Source organism: Eutrema salsugineum, unplaced genomic scaffold (genome assembly GCF_000478725.1).
Source record: "Eutrema salsugineum unplaced genomic scaffold, Eutsalg1_0 scaffold_6, whole genome shotgun sequence".
NCBI classification, from domain to species: domain Eukaryota; kingdom Viridiplantae; phylum Streptophyta; class Magnoliopsida; order Brassicales; family Brassicaceae; genus Eutrema; species Eutrema salsugineum.
Window position 1 is genome coordinate 6,560,157 of NW_006256547.1, and position 19,694 is coordinate 6,579,850.

At 37.0% G+C, this 19,694-nt stretch overlaps 9 protein-coding genes across 14 annotated transcripts in view; 5 read left to right on the forward strand and 4 right to left on the reverse strand.

Annotated features, from left to right (window-relative positions):
- The window catches only part of LOC18012818 (F-box protein SKIP14), a 2,478-nt gene extending 1,905 nt beyond the window's left edge, over nucleotides 1-573 (forward strand). Inside the window, 1 exon segment of the mRNA XM_006395541.2 lies at nucleotides 1-573. This exon segment is cut by the window's left edge and continues 57 nt beyond it. Within this exon segment, the coding sequence (XP_006395603.2) occupies nucleotides 1-365 (365 nt within the window). The 3' untranslated portion in view covers nucleotides 366-573.
- Nucleotides 574-628: 55 nt separating this feature from the next.
- Nucleotides 629-2,837, forward strand: LOC18013375 (trihelix transcription factor GT-4). Of its 5 annotated transcripts, XM_024150956.1 has the most exons (6): nucleotides 629-979; nucleotides 1,073-1,331; nucleotides 1,587-1,625; nucleotides 1,828-1,968; nucleotides 2,069-2,296; nucleotides 2,400-2,837. In XM_024150956.1, the coding sequence occupies exons 1-6, from the start codon at nucleotides 764-766 to the stop codon at nucleotides 2,624-2,626; spliced, it is 1,110 nt and encodes a 369-aa protein (XP_024006724.1). In that variant the 5' UTR covers nucleotides 629-763; the 3' UTR covers nucleotides 2,627-2,837. The 5 variants fall into 5 exon arrangements, with proteins under 5 accessions (XP_024006724.1, XP_024006721.1, XP_024006722.1 ...); XM_024150953.1 differs by having other exon boundaries at nucleotides 629-1,331; XM_024150954.1 differs by having other exon boundaries at nucleotides 629-1,331; nucleotides 2,072-2,296.
- A 40-nt stretch (nucleotides 2,838-2,877) lies between these two features.
- Nucleotides 2,878-4,556, reverse strand: LOC18013376 (mitotic spindle checkpoint protein MAD2). The gene is made up of 7 exons (XM_006395544.2): nucleotides 4,258-4,556; nucleotides 4,152-4,167; nucleotides 3,891-4,021; nucleotides 3,654-3,774; nucleotides 3,460-3,563; nucleotides 3,234-3,355; nucleotides 2,878-3,129 (listed from the first exon to the last, which is right to left on the reverse strand). Exons 1-7 carry the CDS (start codon nucleotides 4,331-4,333, stop codon nucleotides 3,070-3,072), a joined length of 630 nt encoding a protein of 209 aa, XP_006395606.1. The 5' UTR covers nucleotides 4,334-4,556; the 3' UTR covers nucleotides 2,878-3,069.
- A 924-nt stretch (nucleotides 4,557-5,480) lies between these two features.
- On the reverse strand, nucleotides 5,481-7,183 carry LOC112083525. The gene is made up of 2 exons (XM_024151568.1): nucleotides 7,084-7,183; nucleotides 5,481-6,761 (listed from the first exon to the last, which is right to left on the reverse strand). The coding sequence occupies exon 2, from the start codon at nucleotides 6,755-6,757 to the stop codon at nucleotides 5,687-5,689; it is 1,071 nt and encodes a 356-aa protein (XP_024007336.1). The 5' UTR covers nucleotides 6,758-6,761; nucleotides 7,084-7,183; the 3' UTR covers nucleotides 5,481-5,686.
- Nucleotides 7,184-7,351: 168 nt separating this feature from the next.
- LOC18013476 (putative pentatricopeptide repeat-containing protein At3g25970) lies at nucleotides 7,352-9,561 on the forward strand. The gene has a single exon (XM_006395545.2). The coding sequence runs from the start codon at nucleotides 7,352-7,354 to the stop codon at nucleotides 9,470-9,472; it is 2,121 nt and encodes a 706-aa protein (XP_006395607.1). The 3' UTR covers nucleotides 9,473-9,561.
- Nucleotides 9,562-10,593: 1,032 nt separating this feature from the next.
- On the reverse strand, nucleotides 10,594-11,598 carry LOC18013477 (TLC domain-containing protein At5g14285). Its single transcript, XM_006395546.2, has one exon. It carries the CDS (start codon nucleotides 11,354-11,356, stop codon nucleotides 10,598-10,600), a length of 759 nt encoding a protein of 252 aa, XP_006395608.1. The 5' UTR covers nucleotides 11,357-11,598; the 3' UTR covers nucleotides 10,594-10,597.
- A 1,296-nt stretch (nucleotides 11,599-12,894) lies between these two features.
- LOC18013182 lies at nucleotides 12,895-13,711 on the forward strand. The gene is made up of 3 exons (XM_024151111.1): nucleotides 12,895-13,270; nucleotides 13,362-13,453; nucleotides 13,589-13,711. Exons 1-3 carry the CDS (start codon nucleotides 13,072-13,074, stop codon nucleotides 13,709-13,711), a joined length of 414 nt encoding a protein of 137 aa, XP_024006879.1. The 5' UTR covers nucleotides 12,895-13,071.
- A 1,207-nt stretch (nucleotides 13,712-14,918) lies between these two features.
- Nucleotides 14,919-16,535, forward strand: LOC18013183 (50S ribosomal protein L15, chloroplastic). Its single transcript, XM_006395549.2, has 4 exons — nucleotides 14,919-15,057; nucleotides 15,168-15,537; nucleotides 15,860-16,011; nucleotides 16,118-16,535. The coding sequence occupies exons 1-4, from the start codon at nucleotides 14,974-14,976 to the stop codon at nucleotides 16,337-16,339; spliced, it is 828 nt and encodes a 275-aa protein (XP_006395611.1). The 5' UTR covers nucleotides 14,919-14,973; the 3' UTR covers nucleotides 16,340-16,535.
- LOC18013141 lies at nucleotides 16,516-18,515 on the reverse strand. Of its 2 annotated transcripts, none has more exons than XM_006395548.2 (2): nucleotides 18,362-18,515; nucleotides 16,516-17,800 (listed from the first exon to the last, which is right to left on the reverse strand). In XM_006395548.2, exon 2 carries the CDS (start codon nucleotides 17,735-17,737, stop codon nucleotides 16,673-16,675), a length of 1,065 nt encoding a protein of 354 aa, XP_006395610.1. In that variant the 5' UTR covers nucleotides 17,738-17,800; nucleotides 18,362-18,515; the 3' UTR covers nucleotides 16,516-16,672. The 2 variants fall into 2 exon arrangements, with proteins under 2 accessions (XP_006395610.1, XP_024006823.1); XM_024151055.1 differs by having other exon boundaries at nucleotides 18,286-18,504.
- Between the last annotated feature and the right edge of the window lie 1,179 nt (nucleotides 18,516-19,694).

A 19,694-nucleotide genomic window follows, 5' to 3' on the forward strand; every position in this document is an offset into this window, starting at 1 on the left:
CACATCACTACGATGAATTGTTTGAGTTGTTGGACATAGACAACAATGGTGAGCAGTCTAATAAGAAGCCGCGTTTTTACCACAGAGGAGAGTCGTGTGTGTCCTGCGATGATGACGACGACGACCGGGTGCTAGATATTGAGATGTGCCCAAAATGTCAGAACTCGAGGCTTGTGTATGACTGTCCAGCGGAAGACTGTAAAGGGAAAGAGGAAGGTTCTGAGGAATGTCGTGCTTGTTCTCTTTGCATACAGAGGTGTTTTCATTGTGGACGGTGCATCAACGACAGCGAATACGAAGAAACCTTTTGTCTGGAGTTTTTGTGTTCTGATTGTTCAAAGCCGTCTCCTAAGTTACCTCTCTAAGTGGAATAATCTCATCTCTGAGCCTTTCCCTGAGCCTCTGAGCCTTTGCTTCATGGAGATGATCTTTCAACTACATCTACAAAACCTTTTTATTACTAAATAAATATGTTTCCTTCCATCTCTTTTGAATACTTGTCATAAAGATTTGTAATGGCTTTAAACATCTATTTGGCATGAAAAATAAAATAAATGTTGTAACTTTGGATTAGTCTTTGTATTCGCAACACAATAAACAAATTAAAGTAAGCTTTTTTATTCGTGTTTAAGAGCTGTGATTGTTTACGCGCGCCCCATAGTAGAGCGTTGAGCCTACGCGCCAATGGTTGAAAAAAATAGAAAGTATTGTATATATCTTCTTCTGCATCTTCTTCTCTGGGGAGAAGAGAAGAGCAAGAAAGATGTTTGTTTCCGATAAGCCTCGTTCTCCGATTGATTTCTACAAAGACGATAACAATCCATCTCCAACATCACGGGACATAAACATGATGATCGACGGAGATCTACAACAACCGCCACAACAACAACATCAGCATCACCAGGCAATCCTCGGGCTCGGAGACAGCAGCAGCGAGGATCACGAGATCAAAGCGCCGAAGAAACGAGCAGAGACATGGGTACAAGACGAAACTCGGATCTTGATCATTTTACGGAGAGAAATGGACGGTCTTTTCAACACATCGAAATCTAACAAACATCTCTGGGAGCAGATTTCGACGAAGATGAGAGAGAAAGGGTTCGATCGATCGCCGGCTATGTGCACGGATAAGTGGAGGAACATTTTGAAAGAGTTTAAGAAAGCTAAGCATCAAGATAAAGGGAATGGATCAGGATCAGCGAAGATGTCGTATTACAATGAGATTGAAGATATTCTTAGAGAAAGAAACAAGAAAGTGGCACTGTATAAGAGCCCTGCTACACCACCTTCTATTGCTAAAGTTGATTCCTTTATGCAATTTGCAGATAAAGGTGGGCAAAAAAGTTTGCTTTTTGTTTTTTTGGGTTTTAAGGATTTTAACCTCTGATGATAATTGTTAGAGAAGAAGAGATTGGTCTTTTGGTTTCAATTTTGTTTCCCTTTTGGCGCTATGCCTTTTTGACCATTAATGGCTAAATATAGAGTAGTAGAATTGATGCTAAACTATTGACTTTTGGTACTAAATTTGGGTTTGTCTTTCATTTTTCTCTTCTATAATAACTGATGTATCTTTTATATTACTGTAGGTTTTGAAGATACAGGCATTTCCTTTGCACCTGTTGAAGGTACTGATCTGATACTTACATCTTTGCTTTGTTCATCCATTCAACTTTTAAAGCTCCTCTTTTAGAGTGGTACGTTGGAATCCTTGTTAATTAAGTACTGTGAGGTATATATTGATTAATCAAATGATCTGCATTCGCTAGAGAAAAAGGTTGCATCAGTTCTTGCGGTGGAAGCAGTCTAGTCTTGATATGAGTTTTATAGATGTTTCAGGTAATGGCAGGCCAACGCTAAATCTTGAAAGGCAGCTCGATCATGATGGTCATCCTCTCGCCATTCCTTCTGCTGATGCTGTCACAGAAAATGGAGTTCCTCCTTGGAATTGGAGAGAAACCCCTGGAAATGGCAAGTAGCCACTTGGAAACAGTCTAGTCTCCAAATTGCAAAGTTTTTGTTTTTCCTCGAGCTTTTGAGCTCAGTTTTCTTTGGTTTGGTTATTATACAGCAGGCAGTGATGGTCAGGCATATGTGGGGAGGATCATAACAGTGAAATTTGGAGAGTACACAAGAAGAGTTGGGATTGATGGTACAGCAGAAGCGATCAAGGAAGCCATCAGATCAGCTTTTAGATTAAGAACAAGACGAGCTTTTTGGCTAGAAGATGAAGAACAGGTCGTTCGCTCTCTTGACAGAGACATGCCTCTAAGGAACTACACACTCCATGTCGATGAAGGTAAAGTTCACTATCTTGAAAAGTCTTTCTCTGCTGTTTTCATCGAATGTTTGATCTCTTGGTTAGAGAGGTTTCTCATCATCTTTCCAAAACGAAAATGCAGGAATAGCAGTTAGAGTGTGCCATTACGATGAATCTGATCCGTTACCAGTCCATCAAGAGGAGAAGATATTTTACACGGAAGAAGATTACAGAGATTTCTTGGCTCGACGAGGATGGACATGTCTGAGAGAGTTTGATGGGTTTCGGAACATAGACAGTAACATGGTTCGGAATGTATACAGTATGGATGATCTTCAACCCGGTGTCTTATACAGAGGAATTAGATGAGAAAATGGATACTGCAAAAAGCTCGAAGAAACTTAAATTTTCCCCATCAGTTACTGTAAATATATGCTCTTTTCTTTGTACAGTCAATCTTTGGGATTATTTTTTTGTACATTTCTATTTGCGATTGTTAGTGTCAGAGAGCTTTGATTGGCCCGCTTTATAGATCTATTTTGTTTTGATTTCAACAACATTATAAAACCATGTATTTAGCTGCTTATACAACTTTTAAATCATTACATGAAGGAAAACTTCTAAAAGTTTTTTTTTCCACCCGAGGCACAACTTATAAGAATAAGAACAAAATTAGAAAACTTCAATAGGTGCATTATATATAAAAGTTATCTTATAACTACATAAACTCAGTAAGAAGCTGAAACACGCACTGGCACATAAACGGATAAAAAGAGACCGAGGAAAACGCGAGCTGAACAAGAGACTTCTGTTTACTCTTCTTCATCCCATTCGTCGTTCTTGTATGAGACGAGAGTGTCGACTTTGTGAATCTGCAACCAAAGGAGAAAAACATAAACCGATGCTGTTAAGAGAACCATTTCAAAGTGAATGTAGTTTAGAGGTTTTTACAGGGTTTCTTCCTCCTCCTTCTTACCTTGGTATCAAAAGCGTGTAGCTTAACCATCTGTGGATTAGCAATCAACTTTGGATCGCTTTCGATCCAAGTGAATGGAACAGCCACATCCGTATCCGTATATGCCAATACATCAAAAACACCTACACACAAACAATGAGAAGATAAATATGCAGTGAGCAACCCCAAATTAGTACTGATATTTAATCAAACTCAGTTTCAATCCTTGTACGAGTTGGTTTCTTACATGCTTCATCAAGACAAGGCAAGTAAGTTATGCTGGAAGCAACTTGTCTCATGATAGCTTGGATCTCCCTCATGATCTCCTTGTCACTTTTCTCTCTCGATACACTGAAGAAAGTAGAAGAAGATGATACGAGATTGAACAAAAAAAACAAAAATTCAAGAAAAAAACGAATTTCACGATTTCAAGAAACTCACCCTTTCTCAACAACCTCATTATCGGTTTCGATCCGGAAATTCCACCTCTCCAAGACTTCACCAGTAGCTTTGCTCATTATCACAAGCACTACTCTCTGCAACTTCCCAGCTTCAAGCCATTCTTTAGATAAACCCAAAAAAATCAATCAGTCTCTATAAGCGTCTCAGGCTCTCAATATACACAAAATGAATACTTAAAGATCAAAATCTCAAAATCTATGTCAATACAAACTTTACCGGAGATCTGAGAAGTGAGATTTGAGAGGAATGATTTGACGGATTCATCTTCAATAAGTAACATCGGAAGCCCATACTTCTTCACTTTCACAAAACTTTCCTCTGGATAAACCGCACGATTATACAGAATACTAAACCCACACACAAACAAATCAAAAACAACAAATTGAGTCAATTTCATCACTCGCAGAAAATTGAAAACCATAGAATCGCAAAGCCCCAAAAGTAAAACTTAAATCAAGTGTTCCGGTCCATTCTCACCTGTTCGCAGCGTAACCTGGAAGAAGAAGAAGAAGAAGAAGAACCATCAATCGATGAGAAAATCAGTAATTAGAAGAATAAGAAGGAGAAATCGGCAATTACGCACAGAAAAACTCGCTGACGATGGCAGCAGATCCGTGGAGAGTGATGATATCTTTAGCAGCCGCGGTTTTTGACGCCATGGGAAGCGATTGAGATGAAGAATCAAATGGAGAAATGACGATAAACAAAACTAAAATCAACGGAGGATCTGTGAATTTTGAACAGTTATGATTCTGGTAGTGTAAAAATTCAGAAGAGGTTTTCGAGCGGTTGCTAGGGTTATTGATGATTTGAAGAATAATACTCTCTCAATGACTAAAAAAAACGAAAAAGAAAAAAGATAAAGGAGCGTAACGGCTAGTCCTTTGTGGAAATGCGCTTACAACGGCTACTTGTAAATTAGTATAATGAAGTTAAAGCTTATACTATAGTAATAATTGGTAGTATTGTGTGGATAAAGTACAAAATGGACAATGGTATTTTCATATTTTGTGTTATGTATTTAGAAAAAAACCAAAAAAATTTATAATCATTTTTAGAAGATAATCCAGATTTAACAAAGCCTAGCAAGATCATTTTCAGATAGCCGGTTGTGTGAGAGCATACGTAGGCCTGAATTTTTTGGGAAGGGTAACCCATCCCGTCCCGTACCCGTCCCGAAATTCCCGAATTTTTCGGGAAAGGGAAATTATAATTTCTCATTCGGGATTGAAAATAATATTTGAATGGGTAAGGGAAAGAGTAGGGACGGGAATGGGATTACCCGAACTTCCCGTTGGATAATTATATAAAGTAAAATTTTAGAGATTTCGGTTATTTGAAATTTTTTTTTATAATAAATAATGATTTTTCCAATTTATTAACAAATAATAATTTAAAAAAAACAAAAATTGATTTTAATCTAATTATCTGAATTATCCGAAATTTTTCCCGTCTCTTTCCTATTCTTTTCCCGATTATATTTTATTTTTGGATTGTATGGGAAGTATGTTTTGATTCCCGAATTTTTCGTTCCCGTCCTATACCCGTAAATTCCCCTCCTGTTATTTTGTGGGAATACTTTGGGTAGTATATTCAGATTCCCGAAATTCTTATTCCTATCTCTACCCGTCAATTCCCGTCCCAATTCCCTCAATCATCGCTTCTAAGTATTATCATAGTAAAACTCATGATTTACTCAAAGTTGGTATAATTAAGTATGATTTCTTAAGAGAATCATGCAGTAAAATAATTTTGTAATCGCACTACTAAATTACTAATATAATTGGGTACAACTATTCAAAAAAACCTAGAATGAGTGCTCTGATTCTCTAATCGAATACCATCATTTCTGAATTAGACTACAAGCATTCATTCCCATTAAATCTATGAAAACTTTGGCAGTTTTGGCTTCGTAATTTGACCAAAGGCAACAAAAAAAGGTAGAAATTAAAGATGTGAAAACAAAGCTATAGTCAATGGTTATTATGTTCTTTTGTAGCCACACCTAGTTCTCACTTAGGTTCCTCCGCTAATGCCTGCACATTATTAGCAGCTTGCTTTTTCCCTCTCAAAGCAGTCGTGTATGAAACTGTAATACCAAGTTTTTCTTGAACCAAACCAACGATAATCTTTGGAGTGAGTGTGCGTAGCTGACCTGGGTAATATTCATGCAAAAAAGATGCAACTAGTTGTGGTGAGCATTTTCTTCTGTTTCTGCTTGTACCTGTCTTAACCCGAGCACATGTATGGATCTTGTTGTGACCTCTAACTAAGAAACAACCCGAATTCTTAACCTTGGAAGCTCGTAAATACCATTTGCAGCCATATTTTGCTTGACGACATTTTAGCAAATATAACAACGAACACGACTTGATCGTAGCAACATCAAAACAGTTCCTAACTGAAGCTTTATCAACTAAATCTTGCACTTCTTGCTTATTTCCAAATTCTTGACCTATAGTTAAATCAATACCATCTTCCCATCCATGATCTGCTTCTACAACATCAGGTATAAGCTCCACATCTCCAGATATATCATCATTATCCACGATAGCAGCCGCTGCTTCTTCACCATGTGCAATATCAAAAACATTGTCCAAGAACTCATAGTGTTGTGATGGTGCGACTATATTAGTGATGATAGCATCATTACCACTTGAAGGCTTATAAACAACATCTTGTATACGCGAGGGATTGCTTCCTTCTACTCGGGAACATGATGATGGAACATCAACTTCAGTTCTTTGCACATGCAGAACATTTTTACGCAGGTCTTTGTCGATATCCAGTAAGAAACCAAGAACATCTTCATCATCCAATATATATGATGGTCTCTTTGGTTCCACTAGCATTGGAATGTAACTCAATTTCAACTTCGTAGTAGCTTCATCAATCTTGGTCTTTCTGTATATATTCTTGACCAACTCGGAATAAGTGACCTCTTCCATAGGTTTCTTAATCAGAAGAGCATACAATGGAGTTTCTCTTGAAAAAATCCATCTAAATGATTCGCCATCTTCGTTCTTTGTATAAGAACCACCATACTCGAAATATATGACTGTGTACTTATTATAATTATTCATTGTCCTGTGAAAAAAGAAAAAAAAAAACAACACTGTCAATTATTTCAATATCAGTACCATTCAAGCTGCACAATGCCAACATAAACAAAGAAAACATGTTTGGTATGTACATATATTCTTGGTTTATTGTGAAATTCCTCGTTTTTGTAGCATACAAAAAGAACAAATTTCAAAAGATCTAGAAAAAAAAATAACCTAATTCGTTCTCTACCCCCAAATTGAGAACGCAGATGATAAATTACCAAAACAGAAATTGATTCGTAACACATAATCGAAACAAAAAGGCGTTTATTCTCTAACGTATAAAACAGGCATAGTAGTAGAACCTGAATCATGAAGCTTAGCGTTTCGAGTTTCAATCGTCTGGGGCGGTTGAGCTCGTTCAGATCTCAGGAAAAATGAAAAGAATCGATATTTTAATTTTTGTTTTTTGTATTTATTTATTCTGGAATAAGGGATAGTGTAATATTTTATTTCATTTTGAAATTTGGAAAATCGAAGTTAGAATTAATATTTTTTAAAAAAATATAAGGATAGTGTAAATATTTTTGTTTCTTTCTCAGGAGATTCACATGAGCCACATCAAACAGATGAATGAAACCATTGTTGTTCTCTCTACTAGAGAGCTCTATCTTCTCCTTCCAGAAGCTTTCCACCACTCATTGTTGCACAATCAAATGTGGTTACATGGCAGATGTTTACGTATCCAATCGAATTTTGGATTCTTATACGAAACTTGGGTTCCTGAGTCATGCCCACAAGCTGTTCGATGAAATGCCTGAAAGAGACTCCGTGTCTTGGAACACGATGATCTCTGGGTACACAAGCTGCGTGAGACTTGAAAGCGCATGGCGTTTGTTTACATCTATGAGAAGGTCTGGATGTAAGGGTGATGGGTATAGTTTAAGTAGGTTATTGAAAGGGGTTGCTTTTGCCAAAAGGCTCGATCTTGGGCAACAATTGCATTCTTTGGTCTTGAAAGGAAGCTACGAGTGTAATTTATATGTGGGAAGTTCGCTTGTTGATATGTACGCGAAATGCGAAAGAGTTGAAGATGCTTTTGAGGCTTTCCAGGAGATTTCAGAGCCTAACTCTGTTTCATGGAACGCTTTGATCGCTGGGTTTGTGCGGCTGCGAGATATCAAGACTGCTTTTTGGTTGTTGGGTTCTATGGAGATGGAGGGTACTGTGAGATTAGACGATGGCACTTTTGCTCCGCTTCTTACTCTGCTTGATGATCCAATGTTTTATAGCTTATCAGGGCAAGCTCATGCTAAGGTTTTGAAACTCGGGCTTGAACAAGAGATTACTGTTCGCAATGCGTTGATCACTTCTTATGCAGACTGTGGTTCAGTGTCAGATGCGAAGAGAGTTTTCGATGGCTTGCGTGGTTCAAAAGACTTGGTTACGTGGAACTCGATGATCGCAGGTTTCTCTAAACATGAGCAAAAGGAGTCTGCTTTTGAGTTGTTTATTAAAATGCAAAGGACTTGGATTGAAACCGATGTTTATACTTACACGAGCATCTTAAGCGCTTGCTCCGGGGAAGAACATGAAATCTTTGGGAAGTCCTTGCATGGTTTGGTGTTAAAGAAGGGACTGGAACAAATAACTTCAGTTTCGAACGCTTTAATCTCTATGTATATTCAGTTTCCTACAGGCGCCATTAAAGATGCTCTCTCTCTATTTGAATCCTTGGAATCTAAGGATCTTGTCTCTTGGAATTCGATTTTGACAGGTTTATCCCAGAAGGGTCCCAGTGAGGATGCGGTAAAGTTCTTTAGGTGCTTAAGATCTTCAGACATTGAAGTCGATGATTACGCCTTCTCTGCGGTTCTCAGATCTTGCTCGGACCTTGCAACACTCCAGTTAGGTCAGCAGATTCACGCTCTCGCCACTAAATCAAGCTTCGAAACTAACGAGTTTGTAACCAGTTCTCTGATCTTGATGTACTCAAAATGTGGAGTAATCGAGAACGCGCGTAAATGCTTCGAGCAGATCTCCTCCAAACACAGTACAGTAGCTTGGAACACAATGATCCTCGGGTACGCTCAACACGGTTCAGGCCAAGTCTCTCTTGATCTCTTCTCTCAAATGTGTAGCCAAAACGTGAAACTAGACCACGTAACCTTCACTGCAATTCTAACAGCTTGTAGCCACACCGGTTTGGTACAAGAGGGACTCGATTTGCTTAACTCGATGGAACCGGTTTACAAAATCCGACCTCGAGTGGAACATTACGCAGCTGTAGTTGATCTCTTAGGCAGAGCAGGGCTTGTGAACAAAGCGAAAGAGTTAATCGAATCAATGCCACTGGGCCCTGATCCGATGGTGTTGAAAACTTTCCTTGGAGCTTGCAGGGCTTGTGGAGAGATAGAGATGGCTACTCAAGTGGCTAACTATTTGCTAGAGATCGAACCAGAAGATCATTTTACATATGTTTTGCTGTCTCATATGTATAGTGATCTCAAGAAATGGGAAGAGAAAGCTAATGTGAAGAAGATGATGAAGGAGAGAGGTGTGAAGAAAGTTCCAGGATGGAGCTGGATTGAGGTTGGAAATGAAGTTTATGCGTTTAATGCTGAAGATCGATCGCATACTCTTTGTCAAGAGATTTATTTGATGATTGAAGATTTGACTCAGGAAATGCAGTGGTTTGATTCTGATAATGAGTTTGATGATCAAGCTTCACTTCTTGGTTTAAATCCCTACTAGTTTTGCTTCTTCTCTTTTTTATCTCTTGTATATATGAGGTTATACTATAGAAGGTTAGTATGAATACGTTGCGATTTTTTTTCTGTATTTCTTGCGGAATGATATGATGGATAAATTAAAATTTGTTTAATAACTTAATTGGTCGATATCAAAAGACAGAGATACCTTTAAACGTGATGAAGACAGATAATAGGCGTACACCGGAATAATTTTTTTTCCCCAAAATTACAAGTCATGTCATTCAAAAGTTTCTTGCTAATTTTTTTTTTTTTTGGTCAAAAGTTTCTTGCTAATTAAGTTCTTTGGTTATCAAAAAAAAAAAAGGTTATTTGGCTATCAATCTAATTTTTTTCTTTCCCTGACGAATTAGTTCCTCCCACAGTGGCATAGTGTTATCGATAAACATGTCCCTTCATGACATGTAAGCTGCAAGAGACATGGTTTGAAATAAAAATATATTTGTCAACGGAAAAAATATATTATCCAATCCTCTTTTAAATTATTTACTGGTCAACTCCCATTTAATTAAACATTTGAATATAAATTACAGGAGATATCAAAAAGGTTGAGTCATCAAAACTAATCCCACGAGCACCAAAAATGTGGCGTGACATTTCTAAACTGTTGACATATTACCGTGAGTCTCAGGCAACCTCTTGTGATGGTGACTTTATTTTTAAGGTGAGATAAAAATAATGATATTCAAGAGTTGAAAAAATATAAACATTTAAGAGTTGACAAGTATGATTTTGCATAAGATTCACATATGCAGATTGATTCAAAATAAAAACTACACTAACAAATTAAAATTTAGATTCACAAAATGCAAAATCCACACTATACTTGTATCTATCAGACAATTTTCTCCTTTCATGAAAAGAAACAATAATTTTCATTTACATTTACATAAGATTCACATATACAGTACATTTTTACGGAAAAAAAAAAGATGACTAGACAAATAAAGGACAATAAGATTTTAGTGTTAATAAGTACAAAATATCCTTTATGCACATTACACAAATACAATCAAACAAATATATACGAACACTGCTATATCTAACACTTCAATCAAACAATTTTCTTCCTTTTGTCAAAAAAAAAAAGAAAAGTATTAATCATTTTTCATATAGATTTCTTGCTAGAGTTTTTCTCTCTAAACCAATCAACCCAATTTCGTAAGACCCACAAAACACTAAGCATAATAGCACAGCCAATCACAACGAGCCACGATATCCAAGCCCACCGTGGAATAGCTCCATCCGCCGCTCCGCTGCCGTAAAACGCCGCCATATCGTACAGAGCCACCGGACCAGCCAACCCCCGAACCACCGTGTAGAACAAGTAGAAAGGAGGAGACAAGAGCTCTCTCACTCTCCTCGCCAAAACGACGTCGTTTTTCCGATACCCAGCGATCGTCCACGCGTTCTGGCACGCGCTCGTCGCCTCCGCGAGGATCAAGAGTAGGAGAAGCCCGTGAGCTCCGTGACCGACGGCGAATCGACACGTGGCGAAGACGTAGAGCGTCGCGATGTGGTGGACGATGAAGAGGAAATCGTTGGGGAGGAAGATTAGGTAGTGGAGGAGATCGATCGTGAAGTAAGCCATGCTGAAATCGAGAACGGTGGATTCCACGGCGGTGTTGGGAGATGCGAAGGAATGTGGCGATGTTGCGGAGGCGCGTGGGGATGTTAGAAGCGCGTGAGATGCCATTACGACGGCGGGAGTGCCGTGGAAGAGAGACATTAAGCAGCTGGCGCCTAAATGGGATGATTTCCATGAGCGGAAAACAAGGAAATATGCGACGAGGTATACGGCGAGGAAGAGGAGGAGAAATGACGGAAGATTCGCCGGAGAAGAAGGATTAAACGACGCCGTTTCCATGTCAGTCTATCTCTTTCGGAAACTGTTTGGGAGCTCAATGTGAGTGGGGTTTTTAATTGAGAGGGTTAAATGATTTGATGTGGTGAGGACTATGGAATATACGGTGCATCTTGAAGTCAAACAATTTATCTCAGCCGTTGGATTAAGGAGTAAGATTAGTTTTAGTTTTGACGTGTACAAATTACTAGTGCGTGCTTACAAGTTATGCTGTGGTGCTTGTTTGGATATTCTTTCCGTACGAAAGGGACATTGATTATTTTTTACTTATTTTTTTCACTAATGAATAAATAAAAATTACAGTTTCTTCAATTTCCCGTGATTACTTTTTTATTAGTGACCGTCTCTTCTCTCTTAAGTAGAGCTTCGTTTCCGGCGATACCATCATTGGTATCATTGTGTTTTGTATTCAAAACAATTTCATTTTAAACACTTTTAAACCTGAAATTTTGGTTTTGGATTTTGACCCAATATCGATGTTTAAATTTCCGATGTGAATTTGGATTGATGTACTAACAGAATTTAACAATATGTTAGCGAGTAACTATTTTAAGACAGCTTTTAAGTAAATGTCCAAGATCACTTAATATTAAGATACAGTTTGGAGTATTAGCACTAATGGGTTTCTTTGGGCTCACCAAAATTGTGTGCTTTCACTAATCGTTTCATTCTTTGGCCCATATTCTTCGTCTTTGTAGGACCCATTCAAACCATTTCTTCGTATTGTGAATTTGTTAATGCTAATTCCATTTTCCAAATATAAACTTGCGTTGACAAACAACCAATAAAAAATAAAAAAAATCCGTTTCACAAAAAGTGTCATTCTCACATTTTTCACACAAATTAAGAAAAATAACATAAAAGATCTTTTATACTCTTATTAATTTGCAGAAATTGACTCTTGTAATTATATTTATAATTAAATTTGTAATTTATGTTAAAAATTACATTGGAATTCTAAAACGACATTCTTTTAAAACAAAGGGAGTATTACTTGTGTTTACTTGTGTTTAATTGTCTGCTTTTGTTCTGGGTATTTGCACATTCTCTGATCTTAAACGGAAGCGAATACTCAAATTCCTAAAGACAAAAATCTTGGGTGAATGATTAAATAAATGTTTTGTCTAAAAAATTATTGGAGCTATAAAACAATATCCTTTGTTTGACTGCTTAAATAAAATGTGTAAGAAAAACAACACCCTTTGTCAAGCGGATTAAGTATTAGATAACAGTTTACATTAACTAATGCGTCATATTTTTGCCAACCCTGATAAAACAATACTTAATAATTAATATATTGATAGTTTCTTTTGATTTTGAGTGAAATCCCGACTAAGGAAATAGTGTTCTTATGTCATCATCACCGGCGTGTATCCGACAGTTACCAAACCCGATACACTCAAACCATTATATGAATTAATATAGCACAGGTGGTTATTTGTTATAAATTAATTAATTGTTATTATATAATTTATGTTGTAGAATGAAATCATATTATTCGATCGCTCTATAATTCAATATGATTTGTGTGAATTTTTCTTAAATGACAAAAAAAAAAAAAAGAATCTTGTTGTTAAAGCAGGCCTTTCAATTACCCAATCGTCTAATTGCTTTCTTCGACATGTTCCACTTCCAAATATATGTTATAAATTCGAACATTGGCAAGAGATTTTAATTATAAACAGAAACTTGAAGAAGAAGAAGAAGCACAAGAGAAGATGAAGAATGTTATGGTGATTATCGACGAGAGCAACTCAAGCTATGAATTACTCATTTGGGTCCTTCAAAATCTTAAAGATACCATTGAAAGCTCCAAATTTTTTATCTTTGCAAAACAGCCAAACGATTCCTTTACTCCTCCAATCATACTTCCTACATCAGTGGGCTTTGCTCAAATTTTCTATCCATTTTCACCCAGTTAAGTCGAAACTATCGACTAATATCTTTGGAAACTTTTCTTTTTAGAAAGATTTTCTTTTTCTTATGCCCGTTCTTGTATGTTTTGCAGATGCAGAACTCATAAAATTGGCTCAAAACAAGAATATGAAGATTGCTTTGGGAATATTAGAGAAAGCCAAGAAGATATGTGGAAATTATGGGGTAAGGGTAGTCTCTAGACCAAAATCATATTTATGGGATCATTTGTGCAAAATACTTTTACCTTTGAAGTTCATGTCATCAACAACCATTTGTTGAAATGTTAATTAGTCTAATCGTAATCATGTTGGAAAACAGATTAAAGCAGAGACACTTACTGATGTTGGAGATCCGAAAGATCCAATCCGCAAGATAATTCAAGAGCGAAAGATCGATTTATTAGTTATGAGCGATCAACAAAACCAAAATCTCAAAAAGTGAGAAAAAAACGTTAAGAATTCAACCATTTTATTTAAGAATTCAACCATACTTATTTCAATCAAAGTTTTATTTAATCGACAAACTTAGTAATGTTATCAAATAAAATCTAAATAACGACAATCATCATTTTAAAAATGCAGGTGTTTACATGATACAGATTGTTCTCTTCTCGTTGTGACGAAATGATTCAGCAAAAATTAATGGTAAGAAACGCCAAAAATCCTATATAGTTTGCTATGCGGTTGTGATTATGTAAATAATATATATATGATTGCGCTCTAATTTGGGGTTATAGTTTTTGAACTTTTGATTGTATGTTTATGTATAAGTCTAATATAAATAGAGAAGAATATTATTGTTTATAATTTGTAATTATATTATAATATATATATATCCTCAAGTGTTGTTAGAAAAATATGTTTGGATAACGTTGGACCCCAACCTGTAGAAGAAGAAGAAAACCAAACATTAAATAATTGGGTAAAATAATTTGATTTTTCTTATATCCAAATTGTTTCCTATCACACCTGAGCTGAACAAAGCAAAAATCAAGTTCCATGAAAAGCTCGGGGAAAAGAGAATGCATGCATTAATGTTATAAACCAAACTTAGGATTTGAATACATAGCTCTAATTAATTTCAAAGAGGAGAGTGTCGAAGACGCCGCAAAAGGCTCCAATCCTGCCTCTACACGAATTATATAGTTATGCTTCGTTTAAAAAAAGATCATTTCAACAGAGATATTGTTTGTTTATTTCATCAAAGAGGACGATGAGATTTTTAGACCATAAATTAAAAAAGTCATTATTAGTCCCTTAGCGTCTCATGTATATTAAGATAAGAGTCACTAAAAGATGTAGTAAGAACACTCTGACTTATTGAATTATTCTTCAATGACCTTATAACATTTGCAAGAGATGTACATAAACGACAACAAAAAACATAAAAACTGACCATTGCTGCTAACTTAAGATAAAAATAGTTGTATGATGCAGATATTTGAAATATTCCATTCATATTGTCCAGGCACACCAAAACAGAGGATTTGAAATTTTCATTTCATAAAGTCCCAACCCATATAGATGCAGAGGCTTAAATAAAATCACAGTGTGCCAAAATTTCTCTAAAAAGCCCAATAAACAACTGAGTGCTATGCCTGTGAAACGTCGTCGTTTTAATTTTGAGTTTTTCATGAAAGTTATTATCTATCACCTATCTATCGTCATCCTTATCTTTGAAGCTTTTTCTCTGTTGTGCCCTCCATGGCTGTTCCTCTATCTCTCTCATCAAATCCTCTCACCTCCCGCCATTGTCACCGTCTTCACTTCCCTTCCACTTCGTTTAAGGTATTATCTCTTTCCTTTCTGTCTTCGAATGTTTTTATACACATACACAGTCGCTGCTAAATCTGGAAAACTGAGAAATCCAAAATTCGACAAAATTTGAATCGTTTCAGGGAAATGTAAGCGTCTTAGGAGCAAACCCATGTCAGATTCTCTCTCTGAAACTCCACTATAAGCGTAGAACGGGAAAGCAACAGCAATTTGCGAGACCGCTTGTTGTGTTGAACCAAACGGCGGCTACGTCTTCTTCATCGGAAGCAGTAGCTTCGGAGAGGTTCCGTCTGAATAACCTTGGACCCCAGCCTGGTTCGAGAAAGAAGGCGAAGAGAAAAGGTAGAGGTATTTCTGCAGGGCAAGGAGCGAGTTGTGGTTTCGGGATGAGAGGACAGAAATCACGATCGGGTCCTGGTATTATGAGGGGTTTTGAAGGAGGCCAAACTGCTCTTTATCGCCGTCTTCCCAAACTTAGAGGAATCGCCGGAGGTAAACTTTTTGGGTTTTGTTTTGTGTGCTATCTCTAGTATCGAACTTTTTGTAGGGTAAGTGTTCGATGAAATGTCTCACTTAGAGGCTCTGTTTATTTCGGTGATGATTGTTGCAATTGTTCCACAAGGCGAGATTGTAGTTAGTGAATAGATATGTTTCCTGGGTTTATTTTGCTGAAAAAAGGTCAAAGCTAGTTTCTTGATTATTTCGAGTCTCTCATCTTTGCTAGCCACGTTGTAAGAAAGATCCTTCATTGATCTCTCGTGTACTCATTTTGTTTTCCTGATGCATCCATCTTCTTGGTGTGTTCTTTGAACAGGTATGCGTTCAGGATTACCAAAGTACGTACCAGTGAATCTCAAAGACATCGAAACAGCTGGATTTGAGGATGGAGATGAAGTTTCATTGGAGACATTGAAGCAAAAGGGTTTGATCAATCCTTCAGGAAGGGAAAGGAAGCTCCCTCTAAAGGTTAGTACCCTTAAAAAGAAAACTGCTTTTGCTTCTTAATCGATCCTACTTCTCTCGGTCATCTTTTTCTCTGTTTGAAACGGGTTTGATTGGTCTTGGGTTTCAGATTCTTGGTACCGGAGAACTAAGCGTGAAGCTCAGCTTCAAAGCTCGCGCCTTCTCAACATCAGCAAAAGAGAAGCTTGAAGCTTCAGGTTGTACCCTCACTGTGTTGCCTGGAAGAAAGAAATGGGTGAAGCCATCAGTTGCAAAGAACCTCGCACGAGCAGATGAATACTTTGCCAAGAAGAGAGCTGCTGCTGCTGCAGCTTCAGAACCAGCAGCTTAAGCTTAGACTTCTTTATTTTCAAGCTCTTCAATGTTGTAAAGCTGCAGAGATAATTGTCTATGAGAAGCGTTAGTTACAACAATTCCTTAAGTCTTTTTTTGTTGTATGGTGAAGAAGAGATTTGCAATTTGATGTTTAAGAGTTATTATCAGAAAGATTTTGTAAAACAGTATAAATTATTGAATATTTTTGTTCCTCAATAGAAACCTTTTTTCAATCTCAAAAGAAATTTTACAAAATAGTGTATCATAAGTGGGGTTATTACTACAAGTTCCCCCATTTTCTTCTGCATAAAATACGAACACCAGATTTCCAAATTGAGATTGAGAGCCATCACGTTTCTTCTTCATCATCATCATCATCATCATCAATGAAAGCTCTTCTTCTAACACGACGTCTTCGAGTTCCAGACACTTGTTCATCAGAAGACTGGTGATTCTCTTCATCCCTAGATGATGTTCCTGTATCACCTTCATAGCCCTCTCCCCATAGCCTTGAAGATCTTCTTCTCACACCTATCTGTGACCTAGCTCTAGATGTACCTGACCAGCTACTACTCCTCCTTGAGCCACTCGACTCTGGCCTAAACACGCGGATGAGGAAGAACACTGTAAGCCAGCCACCATCATCAAACGATAAAATTCCATCGTCATTACTTCTTTCTTCTCCTCCAAAAGAAGATTGGAGTGTGCTAAGTAAATCCCCTAAATCTCTCTGCCTTTCTAACCTCCTCCAGCCTCTCTGTCTCTCCGGATCAGCTTGTGATGGCCTTACTCCTGGATGCTGAAGCCTTGCGTGCTTTCTCAAGTCAGAATAGGTTCCACTGAAATCACAAGTCTCAGAAGAACAGCTTCTATGTTTCGAGTTCATGAAACATCGAGCAGCTTCAACAACTACCCATTCTTTTATATGTCCACGGCATAACGGGCAAGTAAGCTTTGGTTTGGTTTTTTCTTGGTCATCCTCCGTTGCTACAATGCCTTCTACTTCTGCTACTCTCTCACCTTCTCTTACATTCACAACTGTAAACTCAGGTAAAGCCTCTTCTCTCAGATTTACAGCGGTTGAGTCTGAAGCTACACCTTGTGTCTCAGTTGGTACATTAGTTTCCTCTTGCGGTGGTGTCTGTTTAGAAGCTTTGCGGAACTGATCGAAGCAGTTAGAATGGCGGTGGCTAGTGTCACACATGTAAGGCCTGCAACCGTTTTCATAGGAAGAACAAATGAGAAGGATCCCATTGTGAGGATGTTCCATACAGACAGGACACCGAGCTTCTTCCCATTCCTTAACCTGTTTATCACTCGGCTTTAGAGCACGGCTTGACTCACACTCACAATACAGTGGTGATCCTCTAAACTTTTCATGAGACACCGACCGCTGTTTCCTCTCTTTTGGCATGTTATAATCCGAATAAAATTAACTAACAATAGTCCCTTTTAACTTCTTTGTTAGGTTGCAAACCTGCAAAGAGATCAACTTCTCATAAGCAATTTTCGTATTCGCTAATCACATTCCAGAGATTCACTACACAGTATCTTAAAAAGTGATGTACAGAATCAAGATGGCGAATAGACCTAGATAAACAGCTCGAGAGCATCAACCACATATTATGGACTATTTCGAGAAACCAAAAGTCATTAAAAAGAACAAATTGAAATCCGCCATAAAAACTGAACTAATCGGTTCAAGGAAATTGGAATTTTCATCGATTTCTCAGAACGAAAAGCACCATTAATATCATAGAGTTCATAGCAAATAAGCAAGAGCAAGTTGGATCGGAAAAGGTTTGTTATTCCAAAAACATGGAGAAGAACTAGTGACAGCACAGAAAAGTTTCCAACTTTCGCTAATGGATTCATGCATCTCTTCAATCAAAGAGAAGAAATAAACCCTAAACCAGATTCTAGATCAATACGAAATCATACAACCAGAAGAAATAAACTAACCTAGATTGTGAAGAAAACCCTAAAACCGAAATGAAGACAGAGTGAGAGACAGGAGAGCCGAAGAAGATGAGATTACCGAAAGAGTCTAGAGCTTTGTGACGATGATAAAATGACAATTAATCGAAGAAACCCTAAATCGGGCTTCCCATAGAGAGAGCCAACGAGGCGCGACGAGGAAGATGAGGCGGCTACTTTTACTTTTTTTTTTTTCTTTTTTTCTTTTCCGAGATACTCGTATAAAGTTTAATACAATTTATCAAACTAGAAAATAAAATATATTGTTTTAAGGGAAAGGAAAAAAAGGCATTAAAACTTTATATTTTCATGAACAGCTACAGACATAACAACGTTACAAAGTTTCGTGTCCATATTTATCTACATACTTCTTTCTAACAATGAATATGTCTTGTCTTTTTTTTTGCAAAATTTTAGTTTATTTCTTGGATTTTTTCTAATGGTAAAGCTAAATTTGACTAACTATTTTTTATGATTTCCAACTTATTAGGCTTGTATAAATTATAGTATTTGAAAAAGTAGTAACATTTTTTAAAATTAAATTATCTTAGTAAATCTATATAAAAGAGTATACTAATTTATTCCACGGTGTGTATTTATTACCATTCCAGATAAAAAAATTTTACTGTAAGAACTAACAAATTATGAGCTTAATAATTGATTTCAAGAAATATTCATTCGGTTCAAACTACACGATTAATTGAGAAATTGTGGTCAAATTATACATCACAATCTCAAAGTTTGAAGATTTTAAGGTTTAGACTTGTGATCATGCAGTTTGTGAATTGTGTTATCTCAAAGTTCAGCCTAATTAATTTATATAAGAAAATGGTTTCAGCCTAATTATAAAAAGCCCATCTAAAAGTCACCCATAGAGAAACCGAAGCCCAGTTTGGAAAGAGTCCAATTTGCCATCACCAAAAAAGAAGTGACAAAAATCAAACACCAAATTCTACGAAGCTCGAGGTCGTGGTTCATATCTCCCGGGATCGTTGGTCATATAACGATAGAAGACATTGAATCTAAGACCCTATAAATCGCCAAAGAGCCGTTCTTTACACGTTCTATAAAAGAAAGCAAAAGTTAGAAATTATTATAGGGTGAAATTTATAATGAACATACAGTTATTAAAATTTAAACGAAGGTTACTTATTAGTCTGATTGAATAGCCAACTGTGGGCTCCTCTTTTTAGAAGAAACTCGTATCCGGTGAAAATACAATGAACCAAATACAAAATTTAGTTTTTTAGAAGCTATGGAAATTAGTTTTAGAATGGAAATAAAAAGGTTATTGGTCCAATTGAGATCGGCCCATGAAGTCATATTGAGCCCAGGTGGATCCGATCCGTTGCTCTGTGAAACCAACCTCACGCATTACCCTCCGATCAGGCTGG